Source organism: Diadema setosum, chromosome 18 (genome assembly GCF_964275005.1).
Source record: "Diadema setosum chromosome 18, eeDiaSeto1, whole genome shotgun sequence".
Lineage (NCBI taxonomy): Eukaryota > Metazoa > Echinodermata > Echinoidea > Diadematoida > Diadematidae > Diadema > Diadema setosum.
The window spans coordinates 27,428,933-27,449,310 of record NC_092702.1 but is presented as its reverse complement, the minus strand read 5'-3'; the positions used below and the strand labels follow the sequence as shown (position 1 = coordinate 27,449,310).

Below are 20,378 nucleotides of genomic sequence, written 5' to 3'. Positions count from 1 at the left end.
TCCCATATATTTCTTTTTTCTAACAGGCACTGCAAGTGGGCCAGAAACTCAGGGAGATGCAGCAGGAGGAGCTGTGACCCCAGGGAAGGAAAAGAGCTCCCGATTCCGAGGCAAACTTCATCTCCCTAAGTTCAGTCTACCCAAAGTGAACCTGAGTGGGAAAAAGGACAAAAAGAAATCTGAGTCTGGCAAGGTAAAAGATGCAGAGACAGTGCCTTCCATTACTGCGAATGGGAATGATGGACAAGACAAACAAACATGTGCGCCCTCTGGAGCTGATCCCAAGGATCTGAATCTAGAGGTGGCTCTTGCTGCTGAGATTGGCAGTGATGTTAAGGCAGAGGTTGATACACCCTCTGTTCAGCAGACCAGAGAAGTCAACTTTAATGAAGCAGACAACAGCAATGTTTCTCCTCCAGTCTCTGTCCCTGCTGATGGACTATGCGAGGAAAATGTACCAGATGTAAATGACGTGCCAGGTGAAAATCATTTACCAGTTGTGGCTGGCAAGGAAGATGCAACAACTGATGAGGCTGTGGCTGGCCCTGTAGTAAATGGAACAGTAGTTGACACTCCCGTTACAAACCAAGTAATTGATGTGAAAGCAGATATCAATGATAAGGGGGAGCATTGTAGGGTTCCCAATGACCCACAAATTGACACTGCTTTATCAGTGGACACAGTTCAGGTGAATGCAGGTGTCGAGAATGTGGAAGTGCCTGCTGTTGACACTGATATTCCTCAAGATGACATGAATACGGCAACTGAATCTGTGGAGGTACCTGAAGATAGCGAGGGTTTGGGAAAGCTTGCTGTTTCTGTTGATGCAAGCAAAATCATTCAGGAGTCTGTGGATGTTAAAGACAGCATAGAGTGTTCTGCTGATGATGATATTCCACAGGGTGACAAGATTGATAGCCCACCCATATCTGTGGATGTTGCTGGTGCTGTTCAAGAGAACCAGGAGGTCGTTGTAGTGATGAATGAAGGCTTCTCAGAGGAGGAAGAAGCTGATCAGAAACCTATGCAAGACGCTAAAAACAAATCCAAGAAGGGCCGCTTCAAGATGCCATCTCTCAACTTCCATCTGCCCAAATTTGGCGGTGCCAAAAAGGTATACACAGTGGGTACAGAGGAGAAAGATGATGGACACATTGGTAAAGTGGAACCAATCCTCAATCAGGTCAATGCACTTGATGGAAGTGCAAGGAATATTCAGTTGGAGGTAGAAAGGAAAGACAGCGAAGCAGAAGGGAATGGCCTTGAGGGCAAGATTGATGTTGAGGTTAATGCTGGTGGAGGAGATATTTCTGTGGAGCCTGAAGATGGTTTAGTAGTTCCAGATGTGAAAATAGAAGCTGAACAAGAAAAGAAAGCAGAGTCACCACTGGTGGAGACCTCCATTGCAGGAGCATCAGTCACAACAGACATTCGTGGACCATCTGTAGCAGACCTGCCAGATGTGGCAACCCCAGCTGTTGAAGTGCCAGCTACAGATGTCACTAACAAAGCAGAGATATCAGGAAAATTAGAATTTACTGCACCAGAACCTGAAGAACCTGAAGTTCCATCCACAGATGTTTGTGTAGACCAAGTTGAAAACAAAGACTTAGTACCTGATGTGCAGGATGTAGATATCAATACAGAAACTTCCAACATATCAGGGGCAGCTGAAGAATTTCAAACTCCTGTTGTTGATCAAGAAGCAAGCATCAAGGCAAAGCGAAAAGGTTTGTCTCTCCCAACAATGCGTTTCCACCGCCCCAAAATGAGTGGCATGAAAATGGGCAAGCACCCAAGATACAAGTCCAAGACTGAGGGGGGTAAACCTCTGAGTGCAAGTGGTAAAGTGACTACAAGCTTGCCAGATGTGGCAATTTCCTCATCTTCTGATATTGCCGTCTCTGAGGATGACATAAGACCCAGGAGGGCATCTGATGCTGCTGATGCTGAGTTCATGGCCAGGATGACTGCCGAGCAGGAGAATGCAGGAGGAGAGGGCCAGGTCTCACCCAGCAAAGGGAAGAAGAAGAGATTCAAACTACCCAGGCCCCACTTCTCTCTCCCACGCTTCTCCTCCTGGCTGTCACCCACCAGATCCAGGAATGCAGAAGTACCGGAGCCCGAGATGACAGAACTGAAAGCAAGTCCTGATCCTGCAGTGGGTGTCACAGCAGAAGTAGACATTCCTAAAACCAATCTTGATGTTGTCATGCCAGAGGTATCAGATTCTCAGGAGCAAGCGGCAGACATCGTGGTGCAGGGAGCTGTGGATGATGTGGCAGGGGAAAGTACAGATGCAAAGATGACTGGACCTTTGAATGTGGATGAAAATGGTCTTGTTGCCCAAATAGGAGAACTTCAAGAACCTACATTTACACTTGAACCTGTGGTTCATGAAATCCAGGTGGAAGTCAAGCCAGATATCAGTGAAGCTTCACTGCCTGTCCCTAATATTGATGATTACACTCCTAAAGCAGAAATGAACACACGTGACTTGGAAATAACGCCAGTTAACATTGCTACTGAGACGCCAAAGCTACCTAGCTTTACTGCTGAAATACAAGAGCCCTCCAACGCGGCTAACATATCTCCAGAGAAATCAACCTCTGAGGTAGAATGTGCCACTGCAAGTGCTGCCATTTCTTGTGATAATGAGATACCCGAAGCTGGAGGTGAAATTGGAGTCACAGGGATGGAGCTCAGTGAGACACCAGATGTCACCACTGGAGCCAAAAAGAAGAAAAGCATGATGAAAGGGTTGATGCCCAAATTTCAACTTCCAAAACTGAATGTGAAAATGACACCAGGAAAATCCAGGGGAAAAGGGAAAAAAGGTGCTGCTGACAATGTCTCTGCCGAAGAGTCAAAACCAAAGCTTGATGTTGATACAAAGGGAGATACAGTTGTTGATGTTTCTAGAGCAGCTATCGGAGGCAGCATTGGTGTAGACTGTGATATTCCAGTGGATAATGTCATTGCTCACAGTGTATCCAGTGAGCAATGTGTAGAGAATGTTTCCTCAGAGAAAGAAGTTACTGGTGACAATGTTGATGAAAATGTCTCTGCTATGGTGATGAAGTCAGAAGATGATGTCAAATTGCCTAGCATCAACAAAGATATGACTGAGGTACAGTTGACAAGCCCAGATAAACTTTCTGAACCGAAAGCAGCTGCAGAGATTGCTATCACAGCTCCTGCGGAGCCTAGTCTTCCAGAAGAGACCTCAGTATCTGCTCCAGATATCAAAGCAGCAGCTGTCTTGCCAAATTCAAATGACGAGAATGACAGTGATTCATTACTGCCTGCAGTTGGCACAGTCTTAATATGTTATGAGACTGCTAGTGGGCCTGGATATTGCGATGTAGAAGTACCTCCGAGAAATCTTGATGAACATGTCAAGGAAGGGATGGATGCATCGCCCCAAGTGCCCAATGTAGAGGCAAAATCTGTATCTTCTGATCATTCTGGTGCCGTAGATGGAGGCACAGCTATGGATGTAACAGTTGGGACAGATGGTGGTGTATTGGTGGAGAATGAGGAACCAAGTGACCAAAAGCAGACACAGAAAAAGAAGAAGAGGAAAGGTCTGCATATGCCGTCCATTAATATGCCCAAGTTCAGTCTGAAACGCTTTTCACCAGACAAGAAGGGTGTCTCTGGTGACATCAAAGTAGAAGGCAGCCTGCCAAATGTTACAGTAGGCGGTGATAGTGATGTACTGCCCACGCAAAGTGATGTAAGTGCTGCACTGGTCGATGCACCTGATTCTAAATTGGAGACTGATATGGATGTAGTTGATGAGAGTAACACAGACATATCTCCCAAATTACCTTCTCAAAGTGTGGATATTGATGAGAAGGCCGCTTCTGCCATGGATGACAAACCATCAGTAGATATCGCAGCTACAAGTGTTGAAAGTCCTCTTGTCAAACTGAATGTCGATGAGCAAAGGGCAACAACAGCTTCATGTGAGAACATATCTCCTGTTAGCCTTGAGGCAGGGATGGAGATCAACGGACCAGACTTTTCAGTCAAATCTAACATGGAAGACATAACCCTGAAGTCAGAGGCACCTGAAGCCCACCAAGATATGGTCTGTCCCGTAGTGGATTCCACCACTGAAGCAGCAGTGCCATCAGTAACACCAGCAGAGACCTTACCAGATGCAGAGCCATTGAACTGTCCACCAATTGGTCAAGTGATCATCAGTGGTGATCCTGTATCTTCCTCACCTCCAGAGGTTGAGATCCCCGAGATTACTTATGAGGCCCCCAAATCCCCTGAATCATCTACCTCAAAACCTCCCAAGGGGAAAAGATCAAGGATGCCTCAACTCAACCTTCCGAAGATGAATTTCAAGTTCTCCTCTCATAAGTCAGATGCACGGCACCCTTCCTCCGAGGATGTGGCAGCGACGGAGGACATGCTCTCTCCCGATGAGATCGAAAGGATTGAGGCATCGCTGCCAGCAGGCCAGGCGCAGCTCACTGTACCAAAGCTGGAAGTCAATGGTGCCAGCATCGACAACGAGCTGGACGAGTCGCCTTCCAAGAAGGGGAAGTACAAGAAGAAGATTGGGGGGAAGCTGAAGAAGATGCGCAGCAGGGGCAAGGGAAAGTCAGCAGCAGCTGAGGATGTGAAAGGTGAAGGACTGGCAGTGGGTGCTACAGGTGGAATGCAAAGTAATGCTGACATCGTCCCCAAACTGGAAACTGAGGTGGTGGCCGAGCCATGCAGCAAAGGAGAACCTGAGGAGATAGGAGAGCTGGAGAATGGCCTACTTCCTGATCAGAGTTCTGATGTTGGAACACTGGTCACCCCTGAAGGAGGTGAGTGATGTATTTTGCATTGTTTGTAGCTTAGTGAGAGAGGTAGAACCAAACATGTTACTTTCCTCTACACTTTCATAACTGCAAGAACAGTTTGTTAATTCTGCATGTCGAATGGGTACGAGGTGTTGCAGCTCTTTTTGTAGAAATTACCAAAAAACAACAACAACAACACCCTGAATTTCACAGTTCAAGCATGGAATTTGGCAACCTCAGTGATTAAGCATGGGTGGATATTGGTAGGTATGGAATGGAGAATTTTTTATGAATTCCCTTCGTTAAAATTTGGTAATTGCCGGTTTGGGTGCATAAGAGCATTCATGTGTGCATATGTTGTGTACGTTTGTTTGTGTACTCTTTATTGTAGTCCATACTCTTCTAGCCTGTGATAAAAAATGGATGTATTTTGAAGTTTTACAGTGCTCGGCTGGAATGTGTCATTATTAGGTAATACTGTAATACGTGTTTGCATGTAAGGTGACATTCTCGCATCCACAGTGGTAAAGACATTACATTGTTAGTACTAGAGAGACAAAAACTCCAGAGTCCAATTACAGATTTGTAGCTTATTGTGCATCGGGTGGTATGCCACATTATACGAAACTACTTCCACAATATTGAATTAAGTTCTGATAATTTTGAGATTGTTGATCTTTATTGCTATTAACCAGCTTGAGAACTGGTCCCTCTCTTTTACATTATAGCACAGAGATGATCTAAATATCAATTCCTCTATAAAGCGATATGTTATCTGTCTATCAATGTTTGATAAAGTCTTAAATTTAGACTGCTTCGGACAGTTTATGTCATAATAAATCATTCAGCATCTAATCCTCTACTAAAATGCCGTAAATACATTAAGATGAAGAGGATTATTAGCCTTAAAAATTGGTGTTTACTGTTAATTATACTTTTAGTCTCCAATATCTGTCTTAACCCGTTGAGGACGGTTTGATTTTGCTACAACACGTATTTCCCATAGACACTTGTCCGAGTATACTCCGGACTCGTCCTCAACGGGTTAAGATTGCAGACGTATTTGAAGGGGCAGCATCTGTATCTTCATTGCTGCATATTTTTTTAAACAAGTGTATTTTCATAATGTCCATAAAGAAAAACTATACTCCAGATTTGAATTGGTTTTAATAAAAGTTTAGGTCATGTTAACACGCATGTGCATGTTTTGTCAAAAGTTGACAAAAACTTAGAAAGCTATTTGAACTGTTGTGGTTTAAGATGTTTCTGTGAAACAGTTACAGTATATCAGTAACAAACATGCAATGCAATTAAGACAACAATATCATATCTTCCAATAGTTGATCTTGTTTGTTCATTGAAACTATCACTGAATTATATCTATGTCAATAATCACTACAACCACCCTCCCATATATGAAGTCATCCTTTTCAAATCATCACAACTCTAAGAATGGGTAAAAATGACAAGAAAGATATAATGCCTTCATGAGTTTATGTTAGAGAGAGAGAGAGAGAGAGAAAAAAAAAAAAACTTGCTTAGTAAGGACATGACGACAAACAAATATTAGACTTGTCAGGTGATCCTATTGCCATCATGGCATTGACTGTGGTTATTCTTCAGGATTACTTTCCCATGTAGTCAGCATTAAGTGTTGCTTTGTGATTTTTCAGTTGGTCCCCCCTCCCTCATCCTTTTCCAGTGGTATATTTTGCTGCCACAGAATTACCCATCAGTCAGTGGCTGGAATAGGGCAAGGGTCATGAGTAGAATTCCCTCTTAGGCATACGATTGGGGGTGATGAGTGATGATTGTAATGCCCTATACTCTCTTTTCCATGTCAATTTTATCTACTAAACTTGGAATTTTTTTTTTCTACACTACTTAGAAACATGGCGAAATATCACTAATAATTCATTCAAATTACCTATTAAGATGTGTGATCAATATGAATTAAAGTTCAGATGTGTAGACAGGCTTTAAGACCTTTTAATGCCAGTAACTACAGTATGAATGGGAGTAAGTAATATGATCATTGATACAGCTTGAGCAAGGGAGTAATGGCCGTTGACTTGGTGAGAAAAAAAAAGCACAGCTAAACAAAACAGTGAGGAAAAACAACTGTTTGGTGAGGAGATGATTTAGGGTAGGGTTGAGTGAACTGTTGCTGCAGCTGACTTGAAGTGTACATAAAGAGTGCACATCCATGCTCCCCTAATGGGACCAATAATAAACAGTTGTGAATGAGAAGGATATGCTTTCCATTCAAGGTTGTGTGGACAGGAGACTTGGAGCCGTTACACACGGTCAAAAATTCATCATTTGAATGATGATTCCAGTGAAAAATAATTCTAATGACGAATTTTTAGCACGTGTGGAAGCAAATTAGAGTCACTAATGCTAATCACAATCATGAATTCAAATTCTAGTCCAGAGGTGAATTCCAGTTTCACTCAAATTACGGTGCAAAATTTGCATGTGTAATGCTTGACCTCCAAAACATCTTTTGAGGGGCGGAGCTTACGTGACCTTTCAAGCACTTCCGTAGATAATACGCGCTATAGAACCTCATTGTTTTGATTGACAAGTCACCATGGATTACGTAACGCCTTCGCTTGAGAATTCGAATTCTAATCACAGTTTTCGAGAAGTGTGTGTAAGGTCCAATAATTCTAAAGACGAATTGCAATCATTACAATGATGATTCAAGTTACGAATTTTCTCTCGTGTGTAACCGATCCAAGTTTCTCCGCCTAAACTGCATGTGTGTTTTGCTTGTGGGTGAGTGTATGCTAGCAAAAAGTAGGATTGACTGATGACGGATAAAAAAAATGGCTGCCTAGGACTTTAATCGTTTTGACAAAGTTTGCGTATAGTGCAAGCAGAAAGGTGAATACCTTGAGAATATTCTTATCAGAGGTGATCTTCCACGACGTTAAAGCTAGGCCTGACAAGAAAATGCCTACGTGCTGCCATTAGAAGTTACTGGCGAGTGCTGACTGGCCTACGTGGAGTATGGCAGTGACTGAGCTCACCCTCCCTGAGGGGTGTGATCAGCGGGAATAAGGAAGCCATTCATAGTTTGCTTGCGATGGAATGTTTGTAACCTATCTCCAGGGGCCCAGCAGGACAAGGCAACAGGTTGGGCGCATACTGTACTCTCTCTCTCGCGCAAGATTGTAGAAATCTGGTCTGAAGTCGGGATTCCCAGAAAGCTGAATTCTTCTTCATGCTGGAATGTAGGGATGTCCTCTGTCATGCCTCCTGATTTTCTGATCTGCCCCCCCCCCACCTAGCAGGTTGTTATCTTGACTGAATGACTGTGCCATTGGTATAAGCACTGAACTGCCATTACTATGTTCAAAGCTTTCAAGTGCAGATTTCAATGATGCAATCATGTATCTCTGTCCAACTTTTTGTTTGCCTCATTCATGAGATTACAAGTTAGATTCAAAGGGAACTCAACTCCATGGTTATGTTGATTTAGATAAATGATTTGAGTCACATAAGCAGAATAGCACAAGTTTCGTGGAAATAAGGCACAAAAGCACTTTTAAAGTTGTGATATTTAAAATCTCACAAATGGATATTCAGAAAACAGTGCTGCTGTTAGTGGTCTGAATCACATAGGCCTACCCGGTTCTATCCTCTTTACATTATGTCATCACCTCACAAGTTTCCTTTTGGTTAATGTGTATTTTTGTTGTCAACATTTTAGCAACTGCATTAATTCCCCTCTATGAAATGACTGTTCTTCCCCCCCCCCTTTTTTTTTTTTGCAAGCAACATATCACTGCTTTGTATGTTGAATTCCATTGTATGGGTTTGAACCACCTTGAATATGGAGTGGGGTTTTACTTCATGATATTTGATCATTCACTTTAAAAGACATGAACTTTAATTCCTACAAGAGCTGTAGCCTCTGCCCCACCCCCCCCCCAAAAAAAATGCAAAGAGCAATTCAACATGTACACTTACAATCTCCTGATAAGGGATTTATAACTAGTTCACTGAATATGAGCATATCAAGAAAAGATGAAAAGAGCACCGGACCTAGCCAAAGAACATGCAGTGGGCGACATTTCTGTCAGTGGGGGAGCAAATGTGCACAAATGGCTGGTGTAGTATCAGTTTTCACTCCAGGATATCATATTTCACCTTCGGCAGCCAGAGGCCCCCCACCTGCGCTCCCTTCCAAACCTGGTGTTTTTGCAGCCAGAAAGATGAGAAGTGAGCCGAGGAGGTGATTGTACTTTGGTCGTGTCATCGGGAGAAATGTGAGAATGTTTTACTGGGCATAGCAACATGCTGCGAACATCTCGGAGTGAGCCCCAGAACATCAACACGGAGCAGTGAAGATTTGCACCTAGTCAGTCCCGTCGTCATGGATACGAGAATCACCTCAGTGCCACCACACTATTCATCCCCTTGTTCCATTGTACTATCTTCCTAGACGTGGAAGAACTGTTGTACATAGGGCACATGCAGAAGCCGACAGGCTACATTGAGTCTTCCCCATGTAATGTATGTCTCAGAAGATAGGTCTGTGTGGTTCTGATGTCATGTCACACCATAGGTTGCTGGTCCCATATGATATAAAGTTCACTGTAGAAGTCAACAATTTTCTAGGTTTGTGATTAGATTATCCCAGTCAAAAAATGATGCAGATGCTTTATGATTGAGTATCCAAGTGGGCTTGATGGTAGGAGACCCTTTATTTAAACTGTCTCAATATTCATGAAACGGTCGTCATGGTTGGTAAAACTACATACTGGATCAAAGTTTCTGTTCAAAAATAAATCCAAGATCCTGCTTGTTAATCAGTCAGAACTAGCATGCAGTGTGAATTTTTGTTATGAGTGTTCAGTACATGCTGCATTCCCCACAGACACAAACATACCCATACACACATACACACACACACACACACACACACACACACTCATGCATATGCACACAATTAACATTCACATAGAATGATATTAATGATTATCCCATTGTTACTAAATCAAGGGCATTTTTGTTTTTAAAAAAAGTAGTTACAGTGATGATATCTCCATGAACTTTTTTTCTCAAATACATTATGCATCATGTCGCCATAGTTTAGCAATCCACGGTATGTGTTCTCATAACATGGCATTTGTGTATTACATGTAAAGGGGTGGAAGAAAAGTTACTGCAAAAACAGATGATAGATAGATGAATTTATAAATAAACAAGAAATTTGTTGGGGAAACTTAAGTGATATGTAAGGTTTGTTTCTGCGTAATGGGGGGGGGGGGCATATGAATATAATATGGACTGGCCTTGAGGGGGATATGACATTTATTGCCTGAACTAGAATTGTATTGCCCGAGTTGAAGACGAGGGCAATACAATTCTAGTGAGAGCAATTAATGCCGTATCCCCCGAAAGTAGACAGTCCATATCATTATCATTACCCATTTTAGGCATCTTGAGCAGCAAAATAAATCATTACAATGTAAATTTTAACAATTTTCCACTCGGCGCCAGCACGAGCTCTACACCACACTGCGCGCTGCATCCCTATACACAGCTAACTCACACAGGCGCAGGGATCGTCCCCTATTTTTACATGTTAACCTATGGGAATTTGCCCTCTGTCGCGAAACTCTGGTATGCGGAGCGCGTAGAAACAGCAAGGCTCACACAGTAACAGCGATTGTTGTTTAGTTTTACATGTTAACCTATGAGAATTTGCCCTTTGTCGCGAAACCACTCCGCGAGAAACTGTCATCAACAGCAAATTCTTCTCACTGGGAGCCCAAATGGGCGGATGCTATATTCCCCTCGTTTTTAACACGCAAATCCCATAGGTGTATGTCAAAGCGGGGAATATGGAAAATTTGCTCCTCTTCTCCCTGCTAGTGCGTAATCCTGCTCGTAAGACGAGGGGAATACAATTTCGAAGAACCACAGCTCAGATGCCTGATACGGGTAATAATACAGTTTTTATCATGACCTTTGCGAGTACTAAGGGTTGAGGGAAAGTTACTTTAAAAAAAATAAGATTTAAAGCGAATTTGAATTTGTGCTGGGTGAGACTTAAAGCATTTCACGGGGGGGGGGGGGGGGTCAGGGGATGGCAAATGCCCTTTTGAAAGAATCAATTCATGCATGAATTATATCACTATCCTTCATCATCATATGTTTGGCAGTGCCCAACATCCTCAGGTAATCCAGCCAGCACTTATTCCTATGTCGTGATTGATCCAATCCAGGCTGGATGTTATAGATCGTCATATAAATGCAATATTGCTGAACACTGTGGTCTTTGTTGGGATCTTCTGGATATAAATCAGTGAGAGTGCATGCCTCCATGTTTGTAACTTTTGCCTCTTGGCACTCAGCCAAGACATTTTTCCCCCCTGGTTGAATTGCTATACTTGGATCATTATCCTGTGAATTGGTTGGGCTACGTGCTCAATCCCCGCATTTTATTATCAGCCTTATGTTAGCCTCTATCAAGTGTTAGGTGAAAGTCCACTGCTTTAATGGCATCATCCCGTCCATTAGGTTGATACCTGTAGGTGGAATGTGTGATGATAAACCAAATATTTAGGGGATCCCGTTCAGGGTTACAGTCAGTGATCCTCTATTCATTCCTCCCTCCCATCCCCTCCTCCTTCCCCTTCCCCCATCACCCACCTCCCATCCCCTCCCATCACAATACTCTCACTCAAAATGTGGCTCATCGCTGAGCAAAAACAAAAATTAGATATTTGAAGAGGATTCAAACTTCCATGCTAAATTGACCACTGAAACCATAGCCCATCTAAAGCAAAGAAATCTACAAAGTCCTTTATTTGGTATCATTGTATACCATTTACTGAAACCAAGCAGGAAATTTCAAGCTATCTTATTTAAGACATTGTCTCCAATCTTTGTGAATTTCTGTTTGAATGTATTTCTGTAGTCCATTCGTACCTTTACTGCCTTAAAGGGGATGACTAGTATCTGATCAGTGGGAATGCTGGGGGATGATTGTTCCAATTCTTGTGGGATTCATTTAAGAGTACATTATATATCTATTGTTCTGTGAAAATTATTTGCTTCAGAACGGTCTCATATTCAAGTAATGTGCAGTTTAATGCCCCATCACTGTACAGGCATGCTAACCTGGAAACATTAAACTGCACATTACTTGAATACGAGGCCATTCTGAAGCAAATGATTTTCACACAACAATAGATATATAATGTACTCTTAAATGAATCCCACAAGGATTGGAACAATCATCCCTCAGCATTGCCACTGATCAGTTACTAGCCATCCCCTTAAGGTCTCATGGTTTCTGTAAACATCGTTGCATTTGATGTATGTCGTCTTCATATTGTGTAAGTAACAGATTCATGGAGTCCTGTATAACAGTAAAAGAATATCATTGATCTGCTTGAGATTGCCTGAAGGTAGTGTTTTCCTTTACAGTGGACTTGTACTGTAATTGGCCACCGATCGCTCATTGACATGTGATTATTGTCTTGTTTCTTGGACCCAAGGGGAAGTGCTCTCCATATGACCTCAGATGACCTCCAGATGCCCCATTGACCTATAGATACTGTACACTTTTGATGCTTGAAGGTAAAGATACAGAACCGGGTTTGTGGCTTAGGGGCAAGATTGATAGCAATATTTACATGCTTTGGAGCAGCTTCCAAGGCTTAGATGCACAGTTTGCAGTCTTTTAACCCCACTCCCTTGATGAGTATTAAATGACTTGAGGAGTGGGATAACCTAGGCCGTGTTTATGCTTCCCTTTTTCAGGCCAGAATCAGCGTTTTGAAACGTGATTAGTGCAAAACGCTTTTGCGTTCATGCTCACTTCGATAGAAACGCTGATTCAAAACACCGATCCAAAGCGCACAAAAAGGTGCGTTTACTATTGGCGTTTCTGACTAATCACGTTTGATGGGGAAGCATAAACGCAACAGCATTTCTAAACGCGTTTAGAGTGACGTCATCTAAATGCCTTTCCGGTTGACGTGAAAAAGCGCGCGTCCGGCCAGCCAGCTACCCTGAGGCCTGTGCAGTTTTCCCATGTACTGTGCATACGCATGTCTTTCCCTGCAGCTCTCCCAGGCCAGGCCACCGATCGCAGCGCGCGCCCCAATTTGACCTGCCTCTGCTGAGGCCAGCGAAGCAATCGCAAACGCTCTTTCCAAGGCTCGAAGAAAGTGAGCATAAACAGTGCTCCCATGAACGGCGTTTTGAATCAGCGTTTCAAAACACTGATTCTGCCTTCGCAAATTGAGCATAAACACACCCCTAGTGAAAACTGTCATGGCACATATCAGTGGAGAATCTGGAATGCTTGGGTTGATTACTTAGAAAATGTTTTTATTTTTCCCAAAGATTGAAATTTGATCGAGAAAAGTCATCAATCAGGATGATGCAAAACACTTCTTTCCCAAGTTACTGACATAAAATATGTGCCTGTATCAAATTTGTCCTCTTATCCATAGAGACCTGAGCAAAGTGGTGTTTGCAATACCAAAACTAGGCCAATTACAGTATTGCGGAAATAATCAAAATAAGAATTGTGACATTATTTTCAATGAAATTGGCTTTTGTAAAAGGTCAAAGGCATAGTAATGGAATGAACCATCTCCCATTATGCCACATGCCTTTGCTTTGACAAACTCATTTTAGGAGATGACCTCTTCCCCTGCTAAAAACCCATGTTGATGTAGCGTGTGATATCAAGCCAACTTTCCTCAAAACTTCAAAGCAGGCCCATCCCACGCCTAAGGAGGATTAACTGCAATAAGCCCTCTCTGCAGGTGCAAGTGCAGGTGGCAGATTAAAAATGAGAGTATAAATGGCATAGTAGTTTTTTCCTCCCAGAAGTTTCCCCTCCTTCCTCACGGAACATGTCTAAGCTGCTGGGAACACAGCTAGGAGCGGAGGGTAACGAACGGCCCACGTACGCTACTCTCACAAGACCCGCCCTTCTTGACCCACTTTTGAAATGTGATAGGACATCTTGGTCCGTCCGGTTGCCCTGGTATGTAGGTTAAGGCATACTGATGTCACCTGGGTTCAGTTAGAATCACAGAGGGATTTCAGATTGGGGGGGGGGGGGGGTGTGAGGGAGTTGTAATCAGTAATGTTTCTGATATTTTAAAACATGTTTAGAATCCTGAGCTGCTCAACACAGCTAGTACTGTGCCTCCTTGGAAATTGCAAATAACAGTCAAGACTATGGTTGTGTCACAGATTCCATATCCTGTCAATCAAACTTGCAACCACTGTTATGCTTATATGTGGGACTACACACGTAAATGCATTCGTCTTCAATGGCGGAAATGAAAAGGAGGTCAACATGCAAGCAGCTCCACATCTTAACATGTAGAGGCCAAAGTGTTCAGTCTGCAAACACAAACCCAGCATTGAACACAAATTAATTCAATGGCCAATTATAATTTTAGGAATGTGGGTGGGAGGAATGCTAGAAAATAGATTGTACAGTTTACTTTCAAATCTCAAAGAATTAACTTTATTGGTATGGAATAGGTAAGTAAACATGTGGACATTGACTTCATAAGAAAGTGTGAAAGTTCTCCAATTCATGGCTGTAGATCGAGCGCAATCTGACAGGGATGAGGGAGGATATGTATTCAGTGTACAGTAGCCTAAATGGTTGTCAACTTTTCAAATGAGAGACAGCTGTATACTAGAAAGGTACAGAATCACTCATTCATAAACAGTAGTACATTCACAAACTTGGGGTGATGCTTGCCACAGGCTGAAAGAAGCCAACTTAAAAATGTTCTATACTACAGGAAGGGTTGGTAGGCCTACAACATTGTCTCTGCAATATCAGTTGATTTGCCAATGGATCTGTTACTGGCGTGTCTCTCTGTTTCAGTCGAAAAAAGTGATGCAGGACCATTAGATGTTTATAGCTCTTTGAAGGAGTCCATGATAATTGAGAGAATGATGCAAGATGGCAGAGGCATGCCCGTCGCCATAGCGACATGTCTAGTTTCATATTATTCAATTTTTTTCGAAAGTCCCCAGTGTGGTTTTTCACACATATATTCAACTTTATTTGTGTGTGTGAAAATGAAATGTGGAATGCAGTTTCTCTCTAGAGGGGTGGGGTCATCTTCCAGTGAGAGCTCTTTCTTCAATGCACAGGTGGTCTGGTACTGAGGTGGCATTGCTTCATGGGATTTGTTACATGCATATAGTCATGTTTGTGCACAATGCACCATAGGCCCATTCACACTTACAGTGAAATGCCATGGTATTTTGCATGGTTTTGCATGGTATTGCATGGTATTGCAATTTGAATGCAGAAAAAAAATGTGAAATACCTGCCAAAATACCATGGTATGCAGGGTGATAATTCAAACTTTGTGCAAAATGTGCTTGTGAGCTTTTAGTATGCATCATGTCACAAAATTTAACCAACCACACTTGAGGTGTATTTCTCACACAACCTGACACACTTAATGCTCCTTGGAAGAGATTATGCGTATGCGCAGTGCTTACCTCAAGAGAAGTATACTATTCAGCCCAGAAATACCATATTTTTGAATGAAAATGATCAATTTCCATGTCAATTTGCCAATGAGAACGGTGACAACAAATTACGACTGTGGTATTTACATGTAATACCAGGGTAATTCCAATGTAAAATGTACATAATGAGTGTTATACCAGGCTAATTCAAATGTTAAATGTACATAATGAGTGTTAGTCTTGGCTTCATCTGCCATCATGGTGCACTTGTCCGTGTACCAGCTGGTGATGGTGCCAGCACTATCTTTGCCCTCGGCTATCAGTCCAGGTTAATGTGATGGAATTCCTCTACAGATGCTTCCAAGGTATGGTGTGTTTTCACATGAAGTTTACCTATTCAGTATTGCCCTACAAGTTTTGCCCTTTTTGTCATCGTCATTTCATTTTGTTGTTGTTGTTGTAATTTTGTACTTTCATATAAAACTGAACAGCCAGAATTTACCTATGCATTGTTATAGAACAGTAAATGCATAAACCAGCTCTGATGTGTTCACTCTTACACAAAATGAGCCAACACTGTCCCTTTAACTAATAGGAAGGAACCAAAGGCAGCAATACATAAAGGAGAAGAGGAATAGTTCAATAATTGATTGTTTCCTGCAAACCATTAATCACTCAATCCTCTGCTATAGATGCGATCATTGCTGTGTGTGAATTGATTCCTCTATCGGCTTGAATCCATCGCACATATTGCCTAGGCTTCGGCAAGATGAGCTAAAGCTTTCCCACATGTGTAAACGGGAGATCAAGTTTGTGGTGTTTCAATAAACAATGCCATAATCTTGCTCTGTGTGTAGGCCTGCATTACAACATGGCTTTGCGACCCCCCCAGTTGGTTATGATTGAGGGTAAAACGTGAATGATGGGGATCCAGCCAACATGTCAAGGAGTCATGATGGTGCTGAGGTGTGCTCGTCTCCATTTCAAGAGAGGCTTGTTTCCAAGGTACAGTTTTTGTTTGAGGACAGACGCACTTCCTCCAGTAAACTCTTGTGTCTGTTTTTGTGCGCCCTGACGTGTGTCCCCCCCCCCCCCCCTTGATGCCTATCACGTTTCCCTACGTCAAATAAATGCCGAGACCCATGAGAGTTTCATGTGGTGCAACTTTTAGCGCTGGGGTGCTTTTACATCTTGCTAAGTTTCCACACTGTTCACGCTGGTTTGACACTGATCGCCATTGTGAGCAGGTGGTGGTGATATCACCGGAGATCTGTGCTGTGTATGGAGAAATCCCCGCAAGGTGCATGTTGTATGCGGACAGGCAACATCCAGTTTTTGAGATCCTTATCTGATAATGTGCATCAAACATTATTTCAAGCTGTTGGGAGTTTTGAAATCATAAAGTTGTGATAGCTCCCTTCATCCCTGTTATATTCTGGTTGCTATATTTAGCCTTCTTAACTTCATATGAAAAGGAAATCCCACCTTATGATATTGACTAAAAACCACTCAATGTAGTGTTGTATGGAATCTATTGTGGCATTCTTTGACTTTGAGCAGCTCTGTACTTCAACAAGCAAGGCACTCCTGTCAAATTAAACTACTAGTATATGGCAATATTTTTGTGGGGCATTTGCCATTTTGAAGTTCCTGGAATATTTTTTCATGTGTATGTACTGTTACAATGTCCATCTATCATGACGTCTTTTAACAGGGTTACCTGTATCACTTTTTTGTGTGTGTGTGTATCAAGAGTCACACACCTTTGCGTAAATACTGGTCTTTGTAACGTGCATGGACTGTTGTCTTATTTTGCAGAATGTGTTACACCCTTCCTTGTTCAACATTTGAAGTTCACAGAGTCTTTTTTTCCCACAGTTTCTTATTTTAATTCTGTTAATTTAACAGACATTCAACTGTTTTTGAGTGAAAAAAAAAACTCAATTGTAGCCAGTGTATTATGATCCTCATCCTAATATTTAATGTCATCACAAAGAATGGGTATGAATGAAGACTTCTACTAGTCAGCGTGAATAAAGTAGAAAAAAAAATTGTGCACATGAATATGAGAAACATGGAAATCCCACTGGGTGACTGCTGTTCCCAGTTGCCAAAAATGAAAACATTGGGGTCTACTGGTGATCAAGAATCATATTGTACCAGGGAGCAGACTTTCTTTGGAGTCACTGGTTAGAAAATGTAACAAATTATAAGTGTTTTTTTTTGTTTGTTTTTGTTTTCTATGGAATTCAAAGTACTAGCTTGTGACAAGTTATTTTGATTAAATATTACTTTAAACATCATTTGACTGATGAGATCTATCGAATGTTACAAACACTGATGTTTTATTGAAATTATAATTTTTCCCCAACAAATGTAACTTTATCCATCAAAGATTTGGAAGATGATTATATAATTATGTTCCTTTTTATTGGGGGGGGGGGGGGTGATAGGTGATAGTATATGCGTAAAGCATTGTGGTCCTAATCGGCTAAGTTGAGTTCTGTTAAGTTTACTGTGGTCTCTGGGAATTTTCATAACATACACACCTTGTCTTCTCAATAACTTTTAGTAAAGTCAACAGAAACTTTGCCCTAAGTGTTGTGGATGACGATAAAAATCATTATCATGATGCATGCATGCAGAGGGACAAACTTGAAAACAATCTTGTTGGTTCTCTAGCATCATTGCCGCTGACCGGGAACACACACAAAAAAGCTTGTCCTGCACATCGCACCACCCATGATTTGGCATCTCCCGTTTTGGCCCCCCTGGCAGCGAGTAAAGGTGAAGCTCGCTCTGAGGGGTGGGGGAAGGAAAAGACGAATTTAAGTGCTCTGTGAGGTAGTGATAGTTTTCATCCTGCATCCCTCTCCCCCCCCCCCCCCTCTCGCTTTCTCTGTGTAAATCTTTCCTCCACGTCAGGAGTCCTCAGGAACTTCAATTCCCCACCATGCGTATGTTCACAATTTTGGCACATCTGTGCCCAATGGACGGTCATTCCCGCACACGCGATATCTCATATCATCCCCCTTTCTAGACGGTTTTATACCTACCATCAGTGCAAGACTCTCCATGAGACATATAAAGCGAAAATGAATTTATTAGCCGGTATTGCCCGTGCCTATGAATGAATTTGCCCAATTTAAAAACAGATTTGTGCAATAAAGTTTAGTGACCCCAAATGCTCCATTTTTAGTTTTACGAATACCACCACTAATGGATTCAAGTGGTAGTGGTTTTGATATTGCAGTGACATACTTTTATGTTTGATGAATAGGTGTGAAATTCAATTTTTTCTGAGGTCTCGTCCCCTATTTTGAACAATCATCCTGTCTTGTAGTGATGATAACAATATAGTAAAGCAGGGCTGCCAACTCTCACGCTCGAGCGTGAGACTCACGCAATTCAACCAATTTTGACTGTCTCACTCTGATAAACGAAATCTCACGCTAAACCCCCAAAATGGAATGTACATGACTACAAAAATAAATATATCTCTAAATTCTCTGATATTCCGAATATCGATATGCCCAAGCCCAAAATTTCGAGATTTTCCCGCGGGTGTAAAGCTTAACCAATAATAATCGTTTTCGGTTCGCGCGCAAAGACGAGCTATTGGATTACGATTGGTTTCTACTTATACCACGTGAGCGTAGCTTGTACTTTTGGCAAATTACAGTACATGTATGGCTATGACGTGTGCTTTACATTGCTTTACATACACTGACTGTGTACGTAGTACGTACGTACGTACGGCCGCACAGCAGGCCCCAGGCGCTAGCCAGGAGGTCGCTCCGCTCCCTCGCAATATCTCACGCCAAACTCTCACCCAAAGTTGGCAGCCCTGGTAAAGTAGTGAGTAAGAGTGATGATAGTGTGATATTTGTATGCTAACAATGACTTCTCAAACTGGACTGGAGTTTCATAGCACATAGATGCTGTTGTATTTGAAAATTATGATTTGACTGAAACAATTTTCACCATGTGAAAGCACAGTAAACACTATTTCCATGGTCACCAATCATTTAACATATTTTTCTGCTAGTGAAACTTCAACAGGTCCTTTTTTTTCTTTTTTCTTTTTTTAGTGGAATGAAGTGGGTCAGTCTACTTTATGCCATACTTGTAGTGTTCCTTTAGCCATGTAGGCCTAGACGTAAGATTTAAAGTTGGATTTAGAGGTCTGCTCTATGCAACTTTGGATCATAGAGTAAAGATTCATTTTTGATCCATGTACATTGCTCTCTTGTCATATATAAGAGTTATGGCCTGGAATCAAGCCACGGCATTCCTTCATGTCAAAAGGTCAAACTGTTGCAGATTTATGCAGGTCACAAAGCAGGGACATTTTGACTCGTTGGTTGTCAGGGAAACTGTGTCTAAATCTCAGAGAAATCCAAGGGAACTGTCACTACCCAGCTCCACAGCTATCCATCACATTACATGTCAATCTGGAACTCTGATTCCTGATGTATGAGATATTCATTGAAAAGATGATTGAAAAAGACCAATTTGAAGAGTCACAGGTATTCATCATTCAGTTCAGTTCAGTTCAGTTCAATTCATCTTTCTTATTTCCATTTTATTTTTTCTCAAAGAAATAACCAGTTAATCGACATTTTATACAACAGGTAAGAATACAAAATGTATGTATACAACCATGTTTTTGGATTGCAGCGAATGAAGAACATACTGCATGGTTTAAAGGTGTCTCAAAAGAAGTAACAAATATGATGGGACGTTACATAAAAGCTAGTCTGTAAAACTGTAGGTCCCAAAATTCATAGGTGTGGAATTATTACGGAAAATGGAATGTTTCGACCAACTAAAATTATTCCAATATTTAGATCAATGTTACAGAATGACCTAACATAGACCACATGTTGTTTTGACCAATCTGTTGAATTTGTATATTTTGTGATGTCTGAAAAAAATTCTGTGTTCAAGTAGGTATCCGTTCCTTGTGTGTTTTTACATCAATTCCCCCCCCCCCCCAATCTGCCAGTCACATTATTTACCAAGGCACTTATTTTGTATGGAATTTCCATAAAAAAATATCATTTGCATATGCTGGTTTTA

General features: G+C 41.8%; 1 protein-coding gene across 2 annotated transcripts in view; it reads left to right on the top strand.

The window, feature by feature from the left end:
- The window catches only part of LOC140241321 (uncharacterized), a 103,150-nt gene that overhangs the window by 30,400 nt on the left and 52,372 nt on the right, over positions 1–20,378 (top strand). For both annotated transcript variants that reach the window (XM_072321048.1, XM_072321047.1), the window contains exon 6: positions 27–4,832. In XM_072321048.1, the coding sequence (XP_072177149.1) occupies positions 27–4,832 (4,806 nt within the window). The remainder of the gene's footprint in view (positions 1–26; positions 4,833–20,378) is intronic.